The sequence below is a fragment of the Penaeus monodon genome, chromosome 16, assembly GCF_015228065.2.
Source record: "Penaeus monodon isolate SGIC_2016 chromosome 16, NSTDA_Pmon_1, whole genome shotgun sequence".
Taxonomy (NCBI): Eukaryota; Metazoa; Arthropoda; class Malacostraca; order Decapoda; family Penaeidae; genus Penaeus; species Penaeus monodon.
The window spans coordinates 45,953,439-45,977,488 of NC_051401.1; the positions used below are offsets into that span (position 1 = coordinate 45,953,439).

The following is a 24,050-nucleotide window of genomic DNA, read 5'->3' on the forward strand; positions in this document are numbered from 1 at the left end:
TCTCCCTCGTACCCGTCTGGGCACTGGCAGATGGTGCGGTGGTTTATGACGCGGCAGCGAGCCCCCACGCCACACGGCGGAGGCACTGTAGTGCAGGGGTCGCGGCACTCCCCCCGCACACACGCCTCCTGAAGCTGGCACTCGATGTCCGAGGAGCAGTAGCCGGGGACTGAGGGTCAGAGTCAGGTGGGTTGACGAGGGTCAGGGAGTAGTCAGACAGCAAGGCAAGGAATACTGAGGCAGTCGTGCCGCACCAAGGCAGCGCACAGCTAGAAAGTTAAGCTACAAAGCTACAGTTTAAATGTCATGAAATTATGTTTCGTGAAACAGATAGCATTAGAAGCGGGTCTTACTTGGGCTGCAAGCAACACTTGGGTTTCCTGTGAAGCCCTCGGGGCAGAGGCAGAGAGCCGTGGAGCCGGACAGCTGGCACAGCGCCCCCTGCCCGCAGTCCGTGCACGGGTCCACGCACCGCCCGCCACGGCACACCCTCCCAGCGGGGCAATCCGAGTTACCCTCGCAGCCGCTGCGGCTGCATCCCACTCTGGGGTCTCCTGTGAACCCGGGGGGACACAGGCACACTGGTCTATGAGTCTCCACGGTGCACACAGACCCCTGTGGGCACGGGGCGGTCTCACAAGGATCAGTGCACACCCGCTCAATGCAGGCCTTATCGAGAGGGCACTCGGAGTTGAAACCGCAGAGGGGGAGGGGGAAGCAACCCTGCAGGGGGATTCCCGTGTGGCCAGGGGGGCACATGCACGTGGCGGCGTGGTTGAGGGCAAGGCAGGTCGCGGACTGTGGGCAGGGGTTGCTGGCAGGCCGGCATGGGCTCACGCACTGTCCGCTGTAGCACTCTTCCGTCAAGGGGCAATCGTCAGGGGTGAAGCAACCCACTGTGTCGGTCACCGCAATGCAGTCAAGTCAGTCAGACAGGCAAGAAGGCACACAGGTTATTATCATTAAATGCATATGTTTCCTTATATAATATATTGCAATACAAGTGTACTTATTAGTATTTTCTTCAAACTATTTCATTAGTGTGTTTACTATACCAACCAATTTTGGGGGGCCAAATTCTAACAACAATACATACGTGGTTAAGATGATTTCTTTACTGACTACATTGGTATGCTAATGTGTATAATATAAGAATCAGCAAAAAGTTTCCCTAGAGAAATTCTTTAGATTTCTACGCCAGAGTAAACAATACCGAGGGTAGAAATCGTCCACAACGTGTTTTAAGATATCCCTAAAAAAAAGTGTAGAAACATGTATAACAGAAAATGGTCACTTTCTGTTCCTGTCGGTGTAACTAACTTACCGGGAGTGCATCCTTTAAGCGGATCACCCTGGAAGCCGTTGCGGCACCTGCATTGGGCACTATGCTCACTGTTGATACACTCGGCATTTATTCCACAGGGGTCATCTTCGCAGGGGTACCGACAGTCGTTGTTAATACAAGCTTGTGTTGAGGGACAGTCACCATCGCCACGGCATCCCGTAGCTGAGGGGGGTTAGGTTAGTTTGGGACTCTCCCAATGTTATGTTACTGAGGTTGCCCCTCTCTATTAATATTGCCAAATGTATCATGATATGTGCAAATAAAATTAGACAAATTAGTGAGTATACGACAATGAATCCATCAAAATGGAGGGTGTAAGCATGCAGGTATTCAGTATAAAGACACGAGAGTATACTGATGACAGGATTAACAAGAAGCAAGAAGCTACGTCTTACATATATTGTCAACTCCGCAGAAAACATAAGGATTTCCCGAGTAACCCGGATTGCAGGTGCACACGGGACGATGCGAGACTGTAGTGCAAGTGGCCTTGGCCGCACAGGGATTGGCAAGACCACACGGGTCCTTGCAGTCCCGATCATAGCAAACTTTGGTCTCGATACAATCGAAGTCTGAGGTGCATCCGGGAGGGACGGTTGGTGCTAAGGTCAAGAGAGGGAAGAAGGTCAGTCTAAGGTCATTGGCACTTACCTCAGGGAGGCCCTGATGCCCTGGGACGAGTCGTCTCGGGTTTAAGGGCCATTATATGTCATGTGGTCAGGAAATATCAATAGTAAAAACAACTAAATATACGCTCAAAAGACTCGATACATCACACAAGCATGCACGTACACATACAAATGCCAATACAAACGTACACATACAGATGCCAATATTAATAAAGAATTTGCTACATTTACACACAAATAGCAAAGACAGGAACAACAAAGCCAGCAAACAAACAATAATGTACACAATCCACAAAAAAAGCTTATGTGTATATGAAGCAAAATTGGCTTTTGATACAAAATGCATACGTTTTTTTCAACTTATACAGTACACAGGCTCGAGCAAATAGAAAACAAAACGTGCAATGAAATATAAACAACGGAGGAAATTTTCCTCGTTACTACGGTCATGGTTTGTGTTTAGTCGCGGGAACAGTGAAACTTTGGCATAATCTCTTTCGCAGAAATCTGGTAAGCATACACAGGCACACAGACACAGACAGACAGAAACACACGCACGCACTCTCTCTCTCTCTCTCTCTCTCTCTCTCTCTCTCTCTCTCTCTCTCTCTCTCTCTCTCTCTCTCTCTCTCTCTCTCTCTCTCTCATGCTAATGCAGTTAAAGGTAAGAGCTGGGAGTACCTTTGAGGCACTCTTGGCGGGGGTTACCCGTGTACCCCGCAGGACAGGAGCAAATGGGGCGGTGTAGCGTCACAGCGCATTCGGCGTTGCGTCCACACGGGGCGCCAACCACGCATGGATCAACGCAAGAGCCACCACGACAGCTCTCCGCGAAAGAGCAGTCGGAGTCTCTCACGCACTGAGCGCTCGGTGTGACGGGAGGGGGCCGCGGGGTGAGGACGCCCACGGGAGGCCGAGGTGTGAGTGTAGGAGGGCGGGGTGTGGCAGGTGCTGGGGGCGGGGTGGAAAGGCTTAGGTCATGTTTATTTGATGTCTGTCAGAAGAATGTGCTTAACTGCAATGGTCATTGCTGAGTCATACTTACGTTGTGCAATATATACTGTGGTCGAAATGTATATAGAAATACAGTACATCAGAAAACGGTGATCAATATCTACTATACAGTACTAGAAGAACGTCGTTTGCAATTTAATTCATTTCTACAAAAATCGACAAGCTTGATGCAGCTGAAATAAAGAAACATTCCTAATTCTAAGTCATTCACTCATACCCATGCAGAAACAAAAGTGGAAATCGGAAAACGGAAAACGGAAAAATAAAGAAATACGAAAAATATACGAGAGTTAGCGGTAGAGAAACGACCTCCATAAACAAAGTTAAAAAAATGTTTTCATATGTTCTCAACGTTCTACTTCTTTGACAAAACTCCTGGTTCGGCTCTCTCTCTTGTGTGAGAAAATGCCTAGTACCTTTCTTTGGAAGGCACTCCGTCAGGGGGTTACCACGATGACCAGGTACACAGGTACACATGGGGATGTGATGCACGGTGTGGCACTGAGCCTTGTACCCACACTTGGATACAGAACAACCGTCCACACACACCCCGCCATAACACAGCTGGGTGTCCTTGCAGTTATAATTGTCCTTGCAGGAGGGAGTTCCGGCAGAGGCTGGAGGTAACTTAGTGACAAGGAAGGGCATTATAAGGGCAGGGATAAAGGTCACGAGTGGGATATGTAGGGACACAGAGGTATCATTTTCTGTGGATGTAACAATGGTTGCAACGGGCGATCCAGTAGTCCCACCAACGCCCCCAAAGATAATGTCGCTGTCATCATCGCCGAGTGGGAGTCCTGCAGTTATTCCGGTTATTCCAGGAGGCAGGGTCCCGTCGTCATCGAATCTGTCAGCAACTACTGTTGTTGTGGGCATTTCGGTAATAGTTGAGAAATCGAAAAATGGACCCGGGGTGATAATACCGTCAAATGTCCCTCCAGTTTCATCGGTGGAAAAGTCATCTTCATCGTACACAGGCGTCTGCACTGGCCCCTCAGGTCTATCAGTGCCTAGACGCTCAGGTTTGTCAGTGCCAGGACCATAGGGTCTGTCAGTGCCTGCACCTTCAGGTCTGTCAGTACCAGGACCATAAGGCTTGTCAGTGCTTTGGCTCAAAGGTCTGTCACTGGTAGAACCATATGGTCTGTGAGTTCCAGGGCCATAAGGCCGGTCAGTGCCTTCACCTTCAGGTCTGTCAGTGCCAGGACCAGAGGGTCTGTCAGTGCCAGGACCAGAGGGTCTGTCAGTGCCAGGACCATAGGGTCTGTCAGTGCCAGGAACAGTGACGCTTTCGTAAGGTTCATCGCCATAATGCGGCGTGAATTGGCCGCTCGGCGGAGTATCTGTCACTGCCTCGCTCGGCTGCGCCTCGTGGTCAGTGGTGGTGACGACTGAAGGTGTCGTGCCAGGACCATAGGGGCTGTCAGTGCCAGGACCATAGGGTCTGTCAGTGCCAGGACCATAGGGTCTGTCAGTGCCAGGACCATAGGGTCTGTCAGTGCCAGGATCAGAGGGTCTGTCAGTGCCAGGACCATAAGGTCTGTCAGTGCCAGGACCAAGGTCTGTCAGTGCCAGGACCATAGGGTCTGTCAGTGCCAGGACACATATGGTCTGTCAGTGCCAGGACCAGAGGGTCTGTCAGTGCCAGGACCATAAGGTCTGTCAGTGCCAGGACCATAAGGTCTGTCAGTGCCAGGACCATAGGAACTGTCAGTGCCAGGACCATAGGGTCTGTCAGTGCCAGGACCAAGGGTCTATCAGTGCCAGGACCAGAAGGTCTGTCAGTGCCAGGACCATCTGTAGGTCCCTTGTCAGTTGCCAGGACCATAGGGTCTGTCAGTGCCAGGACCATAGGGTCTGTCAGTGCCAGGACCATATGGTCTGTCAGTGCCAGGACCATAGGGTCTGTCAGTGCCAGGACCATAGGGTTGTCAGTGCCAGGACCATAGGTCTGCCAGTGCCAGGACCATAGGGTCTTCAGTGCCAGGACCATAGGGTCTATCAGTGCCAGGACCATAGGGTCTGTCAGTGCCAGGACCATAGGTCTGTCAGTGCCAGGACCAGAGGGTCTGTCAGTGCCAGGACCATAGGGTCTGTCAGTGCCTTCACCTTCAGGTCTGTCAGTGCCAGGACCATAGGGGCTATCAGTGCCAGGACCATAGGGTCTGTCAGTGCCAGGACCATAGGTCTGTCAGTGCCAGACCAGGTCTGTCAGTGCCAGGACCGGACCAAGGTCTGTCAGTGCCAGGACCATGAGGGTCTGTCAGTGCCAGGACCATAGGGTTGTCAGTGCCAGGACCAGAGGGTCTGTCAGTGCCAGGACCAGAGGTCTGTCAGTGCCACCATAGGTCTGTCAGTGCCAGGACCATAGGGGTCAGTGCCAGGACCAAGGTCTGTCAGTGCCAGGACCATAGGGGCTGTCAGTGCCCAACCTTCAAGGTCTGTCAGTGCCAGGACCATAGGGTCTGTCAGTGCCAGGACCATAGGGTCTGTCAGTGCCAGGACCATAGAGGGCTGTCAGTGCCAGGACCATAAGGTCTGTCAGTGCCAGGACCATAGGGTCTGTCAGTGCCAGGACCAGAGGGTCTGTCAGTGCCAGGACCAGAGGTCTGTCAGTGCCAGGACCATAGGGTCTGTCAGTGCCAGGACCATAGGTTGTCAGTGCCAGGACCATAGGGTCTGTCAGTGCCAGGACCATAGGGTCTGTCAGTGCCAGGACCATAGGGTCTGTCAGTGCCAGGACTGAGGCGACAGTCAGACAGAAGGTCTGTCAGTGCTGGCCAAAGTCGTCACCAGGACCATAGGTCTGTCAGTGCCAGGACCATAGGGTCTGTCAGTGCCAGGACCATAGGGTCTGTCAGTGCCAGGACCATAGGGTCTGTCAGTGCCAGGACCATAGGGTTTGTCAGTGCCAGGACCATAGGGTCTGTCAGTGCCAGGACCATAGGGTCTGTCAGTGCCAGGACCATAAGGTCTGTCAGTGCCAGGACCATAGGGTCTGTCAGTGCCAGGACCATAGGGTCTGTCAGTGCCAGGACCATAGGGTCTGTCAGTGCCAGGACCAGAGGGTCTGTCAGTGCCAGGACCATAGGGTCTGTCAGTGCCAGGACCATAAGGTCTGTCAGTGCCAGGACCATAGGTCTGTCAGTGCCAGGACCAGAGGGTCTGTCAGTGCCAGGACCAAGGTCTTCAGTGCCAGGACCAGAAGGTCTGTCAGTGCCAGGACCATAGGGCTGTCAGTGCCAGGACCATAGGGTCTTCAGTCAGACAGAGTGTCTGCCAGGACCATAGGGTCTGTCAGTGCCAGGACCATAGGGTCTGTCAGTGCCAGGACCAGAGGTCTGTCAGTGCCAGGACCATAGGGTCTGTCAGTGCCAGGACCATAGGGTCTGTCAGTGCCAGGACCATAGGGTCTGTCAGTGCCAGGACCAGAGGGTCTGTCAGTGCCAGGACCAGAGGGTCTGTCAGTGCCAGGACCATAGGGTCTGTCAGTGCCTTCACCTTCAGGTCTGTCAGTGCCAGGACCATAGGGTCTGTCAGTGCCAGGACCATAGGGTCTGTCAGTGCCAGGACCAGAGGGTCTGTCAGTGCCAGGACCAGAGGGTCTGTCAGTGCCAGGACCATAAGGTCGTCAGTGCCAGGACCAGAGGGTCTGTCAGTGCCAGGACCAGAAGGTCTGTCAGTGCCAGGACCATAGGGTCTGTCAGTGCCAGGACCATAGGGTCTGTCAGTGCCAGGACCATAGGGTCTGTCAGTGCCAGGACCATAGGGTCTGTCAGTGCCAGGACCAGAAGGTCTGTCAGTGCCAGGACCATAGGGTCTGTCAGTGCCAGGACCAGAAGGTCTGTCAGTGCCAGGACCAGAGGGTCTGTCAGTGCCAGGACCAGAGGGTCTGTCAGTGCCAGGACCAGAGGGTCTGTCAGTGCCAGGACCAGAAGGTCTGTCAGTGCCAGGACCATAGGGTCTGTCAGTGCCAACCTAAGGTCTGTCAGTGCCAGGACCATAGGGTCTGTCAGTGCCAGGACCATAGGTCTGTCAGTGCCAGGACCATAAGGTCTGTCAGTGCCAGGACCATAAGGTCTGTCAGTGCCAGGACCATAGGGTCTGTCAGTGCCAGGACCATAAGGTCTGTCAGTGCCAGGACCATAGGATCTGTCAGTGCCAGGACATAGGACGCTGTCGAGTCACGACCATAATGTCTATCATGCCAGACAGAGGTCTGTCAGGAGGTAGGTCCTGTCCATGCCAGGCCATGGTCTGTCAGTGCCGGTACCATAGGGCTGATGCAGTGACATAGGTTGTCAGGGGCAGGACCGTAGGGTCTGTCAGTGCCTACCAAGGGTTGTCGTCCAGGACCTAGGTTTGCCATCCGGACGAGGGTCGGTCAGTGCCGACCAGGGGTCTGGTGCAGATAGACACTACACGACTTATCTGTCCAGTGCCGGACCTGGGTTGTCAGTGCTGACAAGGCTGGTGAGGACAGAGGGTCTCCTAATCTTCACCTCGGTCTACAGTGAGACATAAGTTTCAGTCCACCATCAGGGATGTCAGTGCAGGACATAGGGCAGTGAGACCAGAGGGAGTGCAGGACACGAGGTGTCACCTAGGAACATGCGCTTTGTGGTTCATGTATGGGCGTGATGGTGGCAATATCTGTCACTGTCGTCGTGCGTCGTGGCGGGTGTGAGCTGGGGGTGGTAGTCGGGGGCGATGGGGTCATGTAGGCTCGTCTCGAATCAACTCCACCGAGGTCACATGAAACCCCAGGGACATGTTGCGAATGGGACACTGTGGACATATATGCGACTCGCACGTTTGTCTATCAGCTTGTAGTGAGCGTCCTAACTCCCCACAAGGTCACTGATCGTTGTCACTCCATAGGGCTAGGGAGGATACGGGAGTGGAAGGCAACAGGTACCTAGAAGTCGTATGGGGCGGTTGCAATTTGCATAATCCGTACAGAGTGTGTGGCGTTGTGTACTGGTGGTGGTAGGAGTGGTGAACGAACTGGTGGTTAGAGCTGGAAGAAAAATACAACGACAACCGTGTCAACATGCGAACCCCGAGGTCAGACTGTTAGGTAATGGTGAAGGGTACAAAGCGTCTCTCCGTTTTCTTTCTCTTTCTCATTAAAACCCTTTCCAACATCCACTCTACACAGGGCCACTATAAACATGGCACTGAACCATGGGACCTGGATATTAGAGTGCGTTAGGCAACATGCGTCGTGAAGTCAGTAAAAGGGGACACGTTATTTTCATTAATAACCAAACTGTTAACAAACGAGTTATGGTCGTTTGCGTCACTACGGGGGTGGAGGGGGGGGAGGGGGTAAGTCGTGGGGGGAAAACGAATGTTCATTAATCTACAATCAATTTCTAATTATGAAAACTGTCAACGAAACATAGACGCGGCATTTTACATTTCGTCTTTCACACATCTAGATATGATGAATACTTTGTTATCAGGTATTAAGTAGATTATCGGCTAGTAACTATTATAAAAGGTGCTATTGTTTTCTTTCTAGAGTTAATATTTACAATATTAATGTGAGCAGTTAGACGGGTGGTTTTACAATGTTAACTATTGGAAGCTGATTTATTTCTATACAGTATCGCTATAAATTTCTACAAAAAAAAAAAAAAAAAAAATCCCCCTACAACCAGTATCTAGCATGTTTTTTTTTTTTTATCTGAGTAATCTAAAAATTATTGTTCCTATATTTCCTTCGTCTTAGGAGCCGGGGAAGAGGTGGGATCTACCACAAAGTCATGTCTTGTTGATCAGAAATTTTATCTAATTTTTCGGGGATAACTTTAGTCGTATATACACACTCTTGTCAAATGTCCACTCCTACTGGTCAAATTTTGTTGTTTTTATACATATATATACATATTATGTCTGCTGAATCATCACATAAAGTATCTTTACTCAGGTGAACTACAAGTTTAATATTTGGAGTCCAAAATCAAAATCATGGATATTTGACAGTGCTATTACTGTAAGCTGACAAAACTGAAACTAAAAAGCAACTTGCCAAAACAATCTATATATATATCACATTGCAATTATAGCATAATAACGATCAGCTCTATATTAATGTAATGTGTTATGAATCCTCTAGGATACATGTACTCTAATAAAATATACGTCTAGCGTCATGCAATTACGGTACTGTTACTGTATTAATCAATGTTACTTTTCCATAATACATCACCAGGTTCATGATATAAGATGTTCAGTGTTAATATGTAATTACTGTTGTGTTAGTGTGTAACTGGATGATACAAATCGAACATGAGTAATGGTTTAAAGGGAGGTGAAATTAGTAGGTAGGAATTTATAGAAAACGGGAGGAGGAAATTACAAAGCAGACTGGATCAAAGAAAACGAGGGGCGGGAAGGGAGAACTTAAGAATTTTTAAAAAGTATCTAAAACTGGGGAGGGGGAGGAAAACACTAAATATCTATGACAATAAAAAAGTGAAACTCAAGTCAAAAAGGACCCACAGCTCAAAAGGGAAAGGGAGGGGGAGACTAAATCTTCCAGAGCGTAAAAAGGGAGGGAGGTAGGGAGGGAAATGAGACACAAAAAGGGATAAAGCAGGGAAGGTTAGTCACAACAAAACAAAAATACATCTTGAAAAATACTGGGCCGCTTACATGCTGCATAAAAGTGAAAAAGCATTCATCATTCTCAAGCAATACTCATACATGCTAAAAATATTCGATTATGGCCTCACTCCGCACGAAATTGGCGGAGTGACGAAGCGTTTATGTCGGGAAATTTTCGCGGGCGTTCGAAATGTACAAAAAAATTACAAGTATGCTGCGCATTTTAAAAAAGGGGGGAAGAACAGTCAACAGCCAGTGCTGTACAGAAGAACTGTACTTAAAAGCTACTTACAAACCAATGTTGCTCACTGAACAACGAACAACAATTAAAATCAGTCAAAAAAAATGTCAATGCAAAAAAAAATGCTGTGTTACAGAAAGCTTTAGTTTAAGGCTTAATGGCTAATGCAAGTAGTGGAAATACAGACTAAGCAAGCAACGGCAAGACAGGCACAAAGAAGCACAGAAGCACAAACATCAGATACATATAACTACACATTCACGCATGCGTCATCCACGTGGGTGTGTATACCAGTGAAGCAAATAACCACACGGTATACAGACAAAGCATCCATCCATATCTTGGTCCCTTTGACGTGAATGAAGAAACTGAGATTATGAAATAGGCAAAGATATGGTATGGATGTTCCACACAGATGATTGTTAACATCGGTTTTGGTTATGCAACACAAGCAACGGCATTCGCAAACACTTTTTGAAGACAGGCACTATGCAAGCTGCGTTCTGACAGCACAAACCCAAGAAGCTTCAGTTGCGGGCTGCCGATCTGGTGCCAGCGAAGCCCGTGACGTCACGATTACCATACTCTCTCTCTCTCTCTCTCTCTCTCTCTCTCTCTCTCTCTCTCTCTCTCTCTCTTTTCTCTCTTCTCTCTCTCTCTCTCTCTCTTTATCTATCTTCTCACCTCTCTCTCTCTCTTTCTCTATCTCTCTCTCTCTCTCTCTCTCTCTCTCTCTCTCTCTCTCTCTCTCTCTCTCTCTCTCTCTCTCTCTCTCTGGTTCACACGCACACATATATAACGTGACGTCACGCGAGCTAGGTGTGTCATACTCACGCAGGGCAGCTGTTGGTTGCAAGCGCACGCACGCACGCACATGCTGCAGCCTCGAAGCGTTGCATTCATCATCATGCGGGGTTAGCTCCAAGCCGATAGGTGATGCTGGCTTGGTTTATTTTTCTAATCATTTGAGGATTAGGGTTAATGCAGAGAGGTTGCTGCAGTCCAAACCTCTCTCTCTTTTATTACAACGGCCTCTTCCTATCCTACAGGTTATCCTAAGGGTTACTCCTTCAGGGGGGGAGGGGGAGGTTATGGTTTCCGAGGATTGGGATGAGGGGGGAGGGGAGGGGGAGGAGGGTCAGTTAGTTAGGTTGGATTGACTATCACATTCGCTAAGGTTTGACACGATGCGGTTAGTCATTCTCTGCGATTAAAAGCTACGCGGGAACCAGCAGGCCGAGCCACACACCATCCGATGCCCAATTACAGCGAGCAGTAGTAGTTGCAGTTAAAGGATTCGTTCACAGGAATTTAAACATATGGCTGATACATGAGCCCTAACGATGACGTCAGCAACCATAACAGCCTCATCCGCTGCAAGAGAAAGAGCCAGACGTCGGGAGGAATCCTCGCCTGGAAATCCCCGACATGTCAGAGCGTCCCTCTTGCCTACCGGCGGCTCTTACTCACAGCAGATCAGGGTGAGATGGTTGACTGAGTGAAAATCGACGCCAGGTCATCCTGGGTCAAACGCAAAACGAGGTCGCGACTTACCTGGTTTGCAGATGAGCTCCACCTCGTCGCATTCCTCGTCGTTCTGGCAAGGGGGGTCGCAACTCACCACTTCCGAGAGTTCTACATGAAAGAAAACGGGAAGAAACGAACAAAAAACGGTTAGTAAGCAATAGAAAACGAAGGAGGCAATGAAAATGGGAAGTAAAATAACAAAAGAAATACGATGGGATTATTATATCAAACAGAAAAAAAAATCTAACTCATAAAAGGAGAGAGAAAAAATCATGGGGTTATGATTGTTAAAATTCTCACAACCTCATAAACAAGAGGTTATTAACTTACAAAGTTGTGGAAGAAGCAGCGGCACCAGCAACACCGGGTGATGATGACGAAGGAGAAGAAAGTTGTAAGAAAAAAGAAAAAAAATGTTATATCAGAAAAAGACAGCCATTTGCAAGGTCTTTCTTTGAGTGAAAGTGCGTTAGATTATGAAAAATATTTACACATGATTGATGCGTTACTGAAATTTATTACGAAGACTGTTATGATCTGAATGTTAGTCCATTAATGACTGCATAAAATCAGGGTTATAATATTGATAACTGAGGTGAAAAAATCTCGAGTTATAGATTATAAATCCATTTACCAAAATCACATAAATGAAAAAGTTGGAAATAATGCTACTATGAAGATAAAGATCCACTGAAATTAACACCCAAATACCGTAAAGAAATATTAACATTCACACATCTATAAATAACTCGGAAGATAAAGAGTTAGGGGGAAAAAATGATAATAAGAAAAAACCAAAACTTGACTTAGAATTAGCAAGAAAATTAATAATGATCGATACTTCAGAAAAAAAAAAATCTAACACAGATCGTCCACACACATGGAAACAGACACAGACGAGAGACATGAAACAGACAGAGGGACAAGAAACGGACCGACTAACTTCAGTCTTTTGGACAGACATGCAACTAGGAAGACAGAAAGACAGACAGACACACAGACAGAGGATGTAAATGGTACTTACGTGGCTTGCAGGTGCAACCGTCACAGGATAAGTGTGCGGGGCAGTCATTGTTGGACTGGCATGTACATTCTGTAATAGACAATAATTAATCCCGTCATGCGTGTTTTGGTGTAAAGTGTATATACGTATTTATTTATCTATTTATTTATTTATTTATTTATTTATTTAGTTGTGTTTTTTTGGTATTTCTTTATGATTCAATTTATTTATCTATTTTTATTTTTTGGGCTTAAGTGCCGAGGCAACTCAATTTGAGTGTCAATATTTCAAATCCTCTTTTTTTAAAATATCTGAAACGAAAACGAAAAGTGAAAATACATCACCTGATATCAATCGAGAACAACAATAGTAAATCTAGAACAAGGAAGTGCAGAGATACAAAATCATAAAAGGGAGGAAAGTCAGTCAGAGTGACATCAAGGGGCTTCAGTCAAGTCAGTTAATAAGCTGTCAAAGTATTAAGCTTTACTTCTGCGGACTGCTGGGTGTAAGGGTGCGTGAAGATTGTCAGTTTCTACAACGCTACTAATAAATTAATGACGGCTGTTGGGGAATGTAAATCGTGAGGTAAAGTTGACTGTAGAGTCCTGCGCAAATTGAATTTTGCTCTGTATCCAACAAGTGTGTGTAACTATTCCGGAATGGGGTGTAGATTGTGAGAATAAGCTGATTTTAATTGCAAATGCTCTATATTTAATGTGTGTATAATTGTTCATTTGTGTATTTCCCCAGTGACTTCAACACTTTATTTCCAACTATAATGAAAATAAGGATCAATCCCTAAATCTATCAGGTGCAACTGCCTTTTCAATTCCGTTGTGTGCTGTGGTGGTGTAAGCGCCGGTGGCACTGTTACCTGTGGGCGTTTTGGGCGTTGTGGTGGGCGTGCACCGTACTTTGGGGTTGCCCGTGTAGCCCGGGGGGCACGAGCAGCGGGGGCGGTGCAGCAGTGGGCGGCAGTCGGCGCCCAGACCGCACGCCTCCGTCATGATGCAAGGGTTCATACAGTGCCCCGAGAAGCAAGCCTCGTTCCACGGGCAGTCCGCGTCTCGTCGGCACTCGAAGTCTGTTCGGCACAAGCGTCAAGCCAGCTCAAGTCAGGGGTCCTCTGTCCTTCCTTCAAGTCTCCCATGACAGAATTAAAACTGTCGTGGATTCTAACTGACTGCTTATTTACATATCTCCATCAGAAACATGGATCCTAACTATCATTATCTGAAGTTGCAGCGAGATAACTTGAAAGTTTGAAACGTCAGGCTGTTAAAAGCAACTCCTTCCGTTCTCGCGAAAGGACAGAGGCTTGCGTCCTGCTGTGTTAATTCTATGTTGCATATGAGCGTCATTTAGAGCCAGCTGCGAATGCTAACGAATCACAGAGTTACGATATCGAGCCAACAAATACCCAAAGAATCATGAAATCCAGCTAACAAATGCTCAAGAATTTAGGGAATTCTGACCCCTCATTATGCTGAAGAATCGAGATCGAAAACTCCCTCGTTCCCTGTGATTCGCAATTCGCAGTAGGTTTAAGTATCAGTCTTGGTACAACCACTTATTAAGAAACTATTTCTAAAAGCTTAAGGCGTCAATGAAAAGGATGAACACAAAGTCATCGTCACATATCAAAGTCGTGGTAATGTGCTTCATGGGCGACGCACCATCAGGAGGAAATGCAGGCAAGCAAAAGAGAAAATAATGGCTTAGGAGGATCGCTAGAGAGAACCGGCATGCACACCACAGAAACAAAGACAGCGCAGACGAGGGCAGAGGCAAGATTAGGATGCTGGGAGAGTTAGCATCGTTCAAGGTCTTATCGGGAGATAAAAGGATCTTTAGCTGAGAAGAGGAAGCTGAGATTAGAGATTATGCTTAGGAGTAGATAAGGCGATTGGGATATTTTTTGCGCTGGTTAATCAGTTAGTGTATATATATATATATATATATATATATATATATATTATATATATATATATATATATATATAAAATATATATATATATATATATATATATATATATATATATTATATATATATATATATATTATATATATATATATTATATATATATATATATATATATATATATATATATATATATATATATACATGTATTAATTACGGATATCCAATTACTTTATATATAAAAGAGATTTCACTGCACCATCTTCAAGCTATGGCTTTGATGCGCAGCGAATAGAAACAATTAATTGAGCAACATCGTCTACAGTAGTGATGGAATTAGGGATGAGTTAATAGTAAGTACGGGTTATATAAAACAAAATTGTAGCCTCTATAACCGCGCTCGGATTATATACGGAGTTAATACAAGTCGCACGGGGATTTCACGTCGGGCTGAGGCTGTCAGTTCCGTCAGTCTTACCGGGGACGTGGGGAGGGGAGGGGGACTGGTTATAACAGGAGAGGGGATCGGGGAGAGGAATACAACAGGAGAGATGGGGATAAGAAGTGGGTATCTGTGTGGGGTTGGAGGTGGGAGTGGATGCGTATTAGGGGAGGGGGCAGGGAGAGGGGGAAGGGAGGTGAGGGCGAGCTACCTGAGATGCAGAAGGGGATGTGATCACGGACTTCGCATCTCTCGCTGAACACGCAAGGGTCGTTGACTTCGCACGGGGAGACGCACTCTCGGTTCACACACGCTTCGTTGCTCGGGCAGTCCGTGTTGCTGCGGCAGCCGACTGTGGGCGGGGTCGAGGGGCGGGGTCGAAGGACGGGGTCGAAGGGCGGGGTCGAGGACGGGCGGGGTCAGGAGGGGCAGGGCGGGTCGAGGCGGTGAAAGGAAAGAGGGAATGGTGGAAAAGGAGGAAATAGGAGATTGGTGTGAAAGGAAAAAAAAAGGGGGTGGCAGAGGGGGTTGGAAAAGATATATATCCTTCAGTATTTTTTTTTCTTCTTCTGCTTATAATTATTTTCTTTATTTAGGCTTTTGGCAAAGGGGGAATGGGTGGCCTAGAATCAGGCGTGGATAAATTAGCGGGATAAACACCGGGCGCGTTTCATTTACAAAAGGAAAGGAAAACATAATCTTGTTTTTTCTCCATTGAAACACAAGATTTTTGAAATAAAGAATTGAAAAAATAAAACATGACAGGGAGGAGAATTAGGAAAATACCATTGCCCAGAAAACAGTATAAACGAAAAGAAAAAAACAAACAAAAACCTAAAACCACCATAACAGGCATAAAAGAAACACCACAAACGTATCCCTACCCGAAAAAAAATATATATTTACAAACATGAGATCTGAAGTGAAGACATAAAGGAAAATAAAAGGAAGGTATAATAAGAGAGAAATGAAATGAAAAAAAAATCACCTCTTTGATACGTTGAAGGGGAAACATGTGAACATTTTTGACGCAACGAAAACCCACGTGAGGAATTGCGTAATTCGAAACAGGTGAATAGCGTAACATTGTTCACATCTTCCCACCTTCCAGTTCCCTCCCTCCCTTCGTTTCCCTCTCTGCGCCTACCCTCCTTCCCTCCCTCTCTCTCCTGCCCGATATTCCCATCCTCCATCTATCTTCCTTCTTGTCCGTCTTCTTACCCATCCTTCCATCACCCTTCTCCGCTCCCTGTCTCCTTAACTTTCCCTCCCTCCAACTCCTTGTACGCTTCCCATTCCTTCTTCCCTCCCTTTCCTACTCTCTGTATCCTTTCCCCTTCCATTCCCTCCCTTCCCTTCCCTCTCCTATTCCCTCCCTTCCCTCCCCCATACCTACCCTCCCTTCCCTCTCCTATACCCTCCCTCCCTTCCCTCCCTTTGACCTCATCCCCGCACTCACCTGCAACACACGTGGCCCTCTGGTTCTGCACTTTGCAATCCTCCTTAGCACTGCACGGGTTGCGAGCCACACAGGGGTTGAGGCACTTCAAATTGATGCATGCCTGGTTGGTCGGGCACTCGGAGTCATCTCTGCAGCCGATTGCTACTCGTTGCAAGAAGGCAGAAGGAGAAAGGGGAATGTTTTAGATCTGGTCGGTGGCATGCGGGGTGGAGGAGGGGGGACTCCGATAAAAGCAAGATGAGAGTTAATTTTCTCTATTATCATTATCATATTATTATTATTACTATTGGTCTGTTTCTTCCTTTCTTTGTCTATTTACTTAGAAATGATAGGTGATTATACGTAGATAAAGATAGGAGAGGAAAGATAAGAATTTATATCATCCTCGAATTAAATGCATTTAATTTTATATAATCCTCGATTTAAATTTCGGGGTTTCAACCATCTTGCTTCCATATCCGAGCTGCAGTCTATATCCAACAGAAAATAACTAAAATAAAATCATATATTCATATATACACATACATCTTTAAAAGAGAAAAAAGAATATGAATGGGGGACAATTTTATTTTCCAACCGCCGATTTATATGCACGCTCCTTTTGGAACGAGTGGAAAAAAAATCCTGAATTCTGGGGGAATGGACATCTTGAGATCAATCAGTTAAATGCACACAAAAAATATGAGTTAATAATTGGTAAGTAGATTTTCGGTCAATTAATTTTTTTTTGTAAATTAATCATTCAGTCTATAAGTAAATTGTTAATGAGATAGTATTTTTTTCGTCAGGGATGTGAATATATAATCTATGTTATTTGTTGTTTGAGGCATGTTGCAAATTAATAAATGTTATGTATTTCTTTCCTGAAATGGAACGGGTATATTTCTCTTTATGTATATATCAGTTTGCCCTGTAATAGAGACACAAATGGTTAATAACAATAAACAAAAACAAAATGCACAAGACACAACAAAATGCACAAACACAATGCAGTTAATGCAAGCACACAATGCAACATCCACAACTGCATGCTGGGCGATAACTAAAACGAACAAACAAACGCATGCAAAAGAAAAAAACAAAAAACTCGCATGTGTTAATGGGAATTTCACAAGAATCTTTTTTTTTTTTTTTGTTATTGAGTGGTACACATTAAAGCACACAGGACGCACAATACAGTGGTTAAGAACATATAACAATATAAAAAAAAAAATCAGTTCAGGCGTGTTTCATACATGTTAGAGCACAACCAAGGCATTACTTCTCAGATTTCCGAGACAAGCCTAAAGAATTTTCCTTGCGTGGGGTGAAGCACTTTCCATCCTTCACTTGGGTTAATAAAGCATTTCAGACAAAAAAAGCGCAGCATATTCATGAGAAAAAAATAATGGCTAATATTAGAGAGCAAGGACAGATTACATTAAGGTTAGGACAACAGTACACCAAGCACTTTCGAATTGAAGAGTGGGAAGCACCGTTCTTATTTTTTAGTGCAGTTTCCCCTTTCGTCCGAGGCCAAAGAAAACGAGTTAGAAGAAAATGGGTAGAAGAAAACGTCCGTGGAAGCAGGACAGACTCAGAAGGCCGATAGAACCACACAAGTAATACCACACGCGCACACAACACCATATAATACAGGGTAAAGTGTTCATTTATAAAAGGGATTGTATAGGAATCTTTATAAGTGTTATTTTGGGAGGATACGGAGGGGAGGGGAGGGGAGGGGAGCGTAGGGAGAGGGGGTGAACAAGCGAAAAATTTTGTTCAATAAATGCACCGACAATGGCGGACCAACAGTTATTTCGTGGAACTTGATTTTAAAAATTGGGGAAACAAAACAAAAACAAAATCTGAGAGGAATTCAGAACAGAATCCTCGGAAACAAACTGATCATGTATGGTTCACAGTGACTCCGCCATTGTATATATGACCAATCGAACAATGTGTTCAAGGGATTACAAATAACTACAGATTTCCAAAAAGCTTCTGAAGGGAGGAAGAACGGACAGCTTTCTTAACCAGCATCTTGAGCGTATAATTATTTGGGGGGTTAATACCATGATAAATAGAAAAAAAGGAAAATGTTGTTGTCAGAATGGCTTTTATTAGTTTTCACTCTGTCCTGCCATTTCTTTTTCGTTTTAGTAAGACTCGAGATGCTGGTCGAGAATTCGTCACCGGGAGAAAACGATTCCCGCCGACCCGGAAGCGGGCGTAAGCTAAAATAAATAACAAAAACAGCAACAACAACACAAAAGGGGTTGTCTGCTTGTTTTCTTCTCATATATTGGGAGAGAAAATGATTATTACCTTCGGGGCATCGGGAGCCTAGCACTGGCCCCGTGGGACACTGACATGTTAGTCTGTTACTGATCACCTGACACGTGAACCCACTACCACAGGGACTAGACATCTTGCACGGGTCTGTGCACTTATTCTGGAGGCACGCCAGGTTCCTTGGGCACTCGACGCTGCTGGTGCACGTCTTGGGCCCGGGCGCCAGCGTCTTGGGCACCGAGGAACTCGGGGTGGTGGTGGGTTCCAGGGGACGGGGGGTGGCGGGTGTTTTGGGGGTGAAGCGGAAGGGGGGGGGTTTTGTTGGGGGGGGTTTTATGGTTATTCTAGGCCGCTTTGTGGTCGGTGTAATGGGGCGAGACCTAGGTGTTGTGGGAGGCCGGTGTATGGTGTTGTTCTCTGTGACCGGAGGAGTTCCTAGCGTTGTTACACGCGTCGGTGTGGGCGTAGTGTGTGTCGGCGTCTCCTCGGGAGATGCTGGCGTGAAAGGGAGCTCCTTTGGAGGCGTTGTGAAGAAGGGAGGAGGTCGCCTGCTCGAGACGTCGACACCAAAGGGAGGTCGAGGTCGGGGCGTGTTGATTTTGGGTGGCCGTCGAGTAGACCCTTTGACCGGCCTCCGTGTGGTTTTGTGAGAGGAAGGGACGAGGGGTGTGACAGAGGGTTCCCGAGGCGTGGCTGGTGTGAAAGAAGGTGTAACGCCGGGAGAGATAGAGGAAAAGGTTGTGGAAAATCCGAAAGGTGTTTGTGGACGATCGGTCACCTCGGGTTTGTCTGTGAAGAAGCCGACCGTGTGAGTGGGTTCTTTGGGACTAAGGGTTTTCCCGATGTCAGCAGTGGGTGTGGTAGTGGGTTCTGTCTTTGAAGTGTCGTGACAATTAATCTTTACTTCGTTTTGAGTGCCAATGCTGATGGAACAGTCACGTGTCCCACAGGCGACCAGGCAGGGGTTTGTGCATTGTCCTTGGAGGCATATATGTTTTGTGGTGCCGCAGTCAGCGTCACTGCGGCACGACGTCCGGGTGGTGGTGGATGGGGTGGAGGGGGAGGTAGTATCGGTGTCTGTTGCAAAATATGGAAATGAAATAAGAGAGTGGTAATAAAAAAAAACTGAAGAGCCATTAATGTTTCATGATGACATGTTCTGGCACAGTATAAAATGAAGAGCTAAGGTCCCTTGTCAGTCCTTGTCTAAGAGATTATCTGTGGATTTTTACTTACTGAGAGTTGAGGGTCTTTGTTGTTTCGTATTATGTATCTATTCTGAATGTTCATATTGGAGATAAAAGACTGTAAATCGAACTTGCAGTGTTAATTAGATAAGATGACTTGCAAGTGAACATTCTCTTGATTAATTCAAACAATTGGAAATATTAGCAAACAAGACTGGTACGTGAGTATATATTCATTAGTCTACTCTGTCAGACATTAGTCGACGTGGCTGACTAACACAAGAACTACGTGCCACTATCTCTCCATCACCGTTCAGTCGGGTTAATACAATATTAGCATCATGGCCGCGAACACTGGGCGAAGTGTTTACCTTTAACGCATCCAAACTCAGGGTCAACGGTAAAGCCGGGCGGGCAGAATTTACAGAGTGGCTTGTGGTCCTCCACGTAGCATGGCGTGTCGCCGGGGCAGACGTGCGAGGCGCAGGGGTCCACGCATTGGTAGGACACGCACGCCTCCGTGGGGCCGCATCCCTCGTCACGGAGACAGATGGTGACCGAGGGGTTGCAGTCCTTCACGCAGATGCACACGGGCTGATGGTTGAGCACATCACACTGCTTGGAGGGCGGGCAGGGCTGGCCTACCGAGCATGGGTTCACACACTTGTTGTTGACGCACGCCAGGTTGCTCGCGCACTCGTCGTTCGCCCGGCACTCTATGGGCCCTGTCGCACAGACAAACTCGCCCACTGAATTTACGACAAAGCCATGTTTACATATGCAAGTGGGCTCGTGCTTCCTGACTTCACACATCTTATTGGCTTCACACAACGACCCTCCGCGGACGCAGGGATCATAGCACTGAGACTGGGCTCGATCGCAAGCCTGACTGTCGGGACACTCAGAGTCGCCCCGACAGCCAGTGGTTATGGGGGGGTCCTTGGGGCTAACATCACAGGTGGGGTCGGGCCTGCAGGCCACCTTGGGGCGGCCTACATAGCACTGCGGGCAAGAACACTGCGCAGCGTGTGCCACGGTCTGGCAGAGTGCGCGCTCGCCGCACGCCCCCCGCACTGTGCAGGGGTCCTTACACTGTCCACTTATACATGCCTGAGTGGGCGGGCAGTCTGTGTCAAGCGTGCACTGAGTATCTAGTGTGAGAGAGGGAAGGGCGGGTGAGCATGCACACACGCGGTGGAGGCCAGGGAGCCACGGCTCAGCCGAGGCCGGGTTGCTCCGGCTCGGCCTCCGGGCCTCCACCGCCTTCAGAGTTACAGACAAATGCAAGTGAGCTGCTGTTACATGGTTACACTTGTTATATATATATATACTTTCTGTGTGCACTCTGTGTATCTCGTTAATGCGGCCTAACATGTAATCATTACTTACAGCTGTATATATCACCTTCAACCTGAACATGAGAACCGGTCTAACACCCGTGTGCACACACCGGGATTATTTTGTATAAACTAACAACATTAATCTCTTTTGTCTTTTATGTTTTTGGGTTTTAATAACACATATATGCGGCAACTAATTTCCGGACAACACACATGCTACTTTGCGGTTAGGCTGCAAAATTAGGGGTACAGTGTTCTTAGGTGTCTCGAGTTGGTAGAGGAAAACAAATATTTTTTGGGGGGTGGGAGTAGAGGTTAGGCGGACCATCACAACACGGGGACTCAAAAAAAAAAAAAACGGGGCAGAAATCAGTAGTAGGTAGTAACAGTAGTGACAGTAGTAGTAGTAGTAATGGCAAGTTTGGGACGAGGACACAAAAAGGCAGATGTTCAACAGGTGTCTGAGTGAGTGAGAAAAGCTGTTTGACTGCCTCACAGGATGACTCAGGGACGCCCCTCTCTTCCTGTGTCTCGGCGCGAAGGATCCAAAGAGTGTGAAATCAGGAGGCACTCACAGGAAGGGGGAGGGAGGGGGATGGAAATATATAAAATAAAGGAGAGAAAACGGGAAATTGGGCGACATATTCAGCGATGCGAATCCTTATAGAAAACGGGAATTTTCAACATATTTTTTCCCTTCTTTTTTTTCTCTCTCTCTTCCTCGTTTCCATCCATCGTAATGCTGACTGTAAAAAGACTCTCTCTCTCTGTTTCTCTCTCTCTCTCTCTCTCTCTCTCTCTCTCTCTCTCTCTCTCTCTCTCTCTCTCTCTCTCTCTCTCTCTCTCTCTCTCTCTCTCTGTTTTTCTCCCTCTTTTTTCTCTCTCTCGATGGAACTAGAAAATAATCCTCTATTTTCTCTTTTTTGCTGAAAAAGAATCATCCTTCTAACTCTATAGGAGAGAAAGGCAGGATGTTGCATCCCATCGCTGATCAATGTCGCTTGCAAGAAAAAAAAAGGAAAAAGAAGGGGATTTTTTTAAGGGGAGGGTGGATGGGGGAGCATAAAGAAAATGAAAACAAAAGAAGATTGGCTTTAAGATTGGACTTTTTTTTCCCATATATATATGTTTTTTTTTCATATATATGTTTTTTTTTTTTTTTTTTTTTTTTTTTTTTTTTTTTGCAACCTCTACTTTGAATGCACTACAATTGTCCGCTTTTAAGAAAGATATCGAAGCATTTAGTAGCCAAAATTGGAGGAGCAGAAAATATAGCTTTAACCTTTTATGATTATTATCACTGTTTTATTTGCTTTTATTATCTTATTTTTTGCTTTAAGGAAATAAAAAGAAAGGATTTGAAAGAACCTCAAAAACAAAAAAACAAAAAAACAAAAAAAACAAGAAGCTAGAATGCATAATATTAATTTTAAAAAAAATACATAATTTTTCATGCTTCGATTTCTTCAGCAGTTCCTAAATACTTATATTTATGAACCATTCAAATTCACCCAAAAACAGTAAACTTTGGTTATTAGGGCCAATGTCTGGATAAATAAATGAATCTAATAATCTATAATGCGATAATGAATGCGATGTTAATAATAATGATAGTGATAATATGAACAATAATAATGGTGATGATAATCATGATGATAATAATAAGAATATTGATGATGGTGATAACGATGAAGATGATGATGATGATGATGATGATGATGATGATGATGATGATGATGATGATGATGATGATGATGATGATGATGATGATGATGATGATGATGATGATGATGATGATAATGATGATGATGATGAAATGACAATGATGAATACAAATACAAAATGATGAGCAAAGAGCCGCCAATAGATAAATAAATAATACTAATGTCATTTATAACACTGGCCTTAACAACACGCAAGCAACTGCCGACTTTCTAACCAATCAACTCCAATCAACCCAAATCAAGTCTACAGCATCAACCTCCAATCCCCAATCCACGCAATCAAGGCACAGTACTCACCAGGGACGCATTTGTCGTAGGGGTTTCCGCTCCACCCACGGCGACAACGGCACTCGTAGCTTCCGTCGCGGTCGATGAGGCAGGAGGCCGCGGTTCCGCACCCGGTCTGGCGGCAGTCTCCCGTGCCTGTTGGGCCGAGGGCAAAGGGGGGTGAGCGAGGGCACAGGGGGTGAGCGAGGGTAAAGGGGGTGAGCGAGGGCACAGGGGGTGAGAGAGGGCACAGGGGGTGAGCGAGGGTAAAGGGGGTGAGCGAGGGCACAGGGGTGAGCGAGGGCACAGGGGAGAGCGACGGCAAAGGGGGTGAGCGACGGCAATGGGGGGTGAGCGAAAGTACAGGGGGTGAGCGAGGGCACAGGGGGTGAGCGAGGGGGCCTTGCTGATCCGTTTGTATATCTGGGCTAATTGCATGAGAGAGGGGCGTAGCGCGTGCTGGGGAAGTGATAGCGAGAGGCAGCTACACCCTGTAGATTTTACGTTTCACTTCTCACTACCAGAATATTTCATGTGGACATCTACTGCATGTAAGGGAAACAACAAACACGTTTCAGATGTATACACAGATGAAATGCGTTTGTTGTTTCTTTTTCATGCCTGGCGGCGGTACTTACACTTGACGAGGGGGTCGCCGTTGGGCAGGCTGGTGGGGCAGTAGCACTCGGCCTCCGTCTGCGTGACGATGCGGCACAGGGCGTTCTGGCCGCACGAGATGAGGGCGCACGGGTCCACCTGCTCGTACGGGCACAGGCAGCCGGTGCGGTAGGGGTCTCCCTGGCAGCCGTTGTTGCACTCGCACATGAAGCTGCCGACGGTGTTGATGCACTGCGCGTTGTTGGCGCACGGGTTGTTGAGGCACTCGTTGATCTCCTTCTTGCACTCGATCTGCGGGTTGCCGTAGAAGTTGGGCGGGCACGAGCACTCCACGCTGTGGCTGACCACCCTGCAGCGCGCGTTGGTGCCGCACGTATCCTGCAGGCAAGGGTTCTTGCACTCCTGGTTGAGGCACACCTGCTCAGAGTCGCA

General features: G+C 46.8%; 1 protein-coding gene across 15 annotated transcripts in view; it reads right to left on the bottom strand.

Annotated features, from left to right (window-relative positions):
* Window positions 1-24,050, bottom strand: part of LOC119582862 — a 109,121-nt gene that overhangs the window by 77,537 nt on the left and 7,534 nt on the right. For 6 of the 15 annotated variants that reach the window (XM_037931353.1, XM_037931352.1, XM_037931356.1 and 3 more), the window contains exons 8-17: window positions 23,639-24,050; window positions 23,031-23,156; window positions 20,041-20,820; window positions 16,203-16,346; window positions 14,955-15,095; window positions 12,399-12,467; window positions 11,402-11,482; window positions 2,656-2,925; window positions 1,741-1,947; window positions 1,325-1,507 (exon numbers count right to left, since the gene is read on the bottom strand). The exon at window positions 23,639-24,050 is cut by the window's right edge and continues 1,403 nt beyond it. In XM_037931353.1, the coding sequence (XP_037787281.1) occupies window positions 1,325-1,507; window positions 1,741-1,947; window positions 2,656-2,925; window positions 11,402-11,482; window positions 12,399-12,467; window positions 14,955-15,095; window positions 16,203-16,346; window positions 20,041-20,820; window positions 23,031-23,156; window positions 23,639-24,050 (2,413 nt within the window). The remainder of the gene's footprint in view (window positions 1-1,324; window positions 1,508-1,740; window positions 1,948-2,655; window positions 2,926-11,401; window positions 11,483-12,398; window positions 12,468-14,954; window positions 15,096-16,202; window positions 16,347-20,040; window positions 20,821-23,030; window positions 23,157-23,638) is intronic. The other 9 variants (XM_037931345.1, XM_037931342.1, XM_037931351.1 and 6 more) reach the window with 9 other exon arrangements.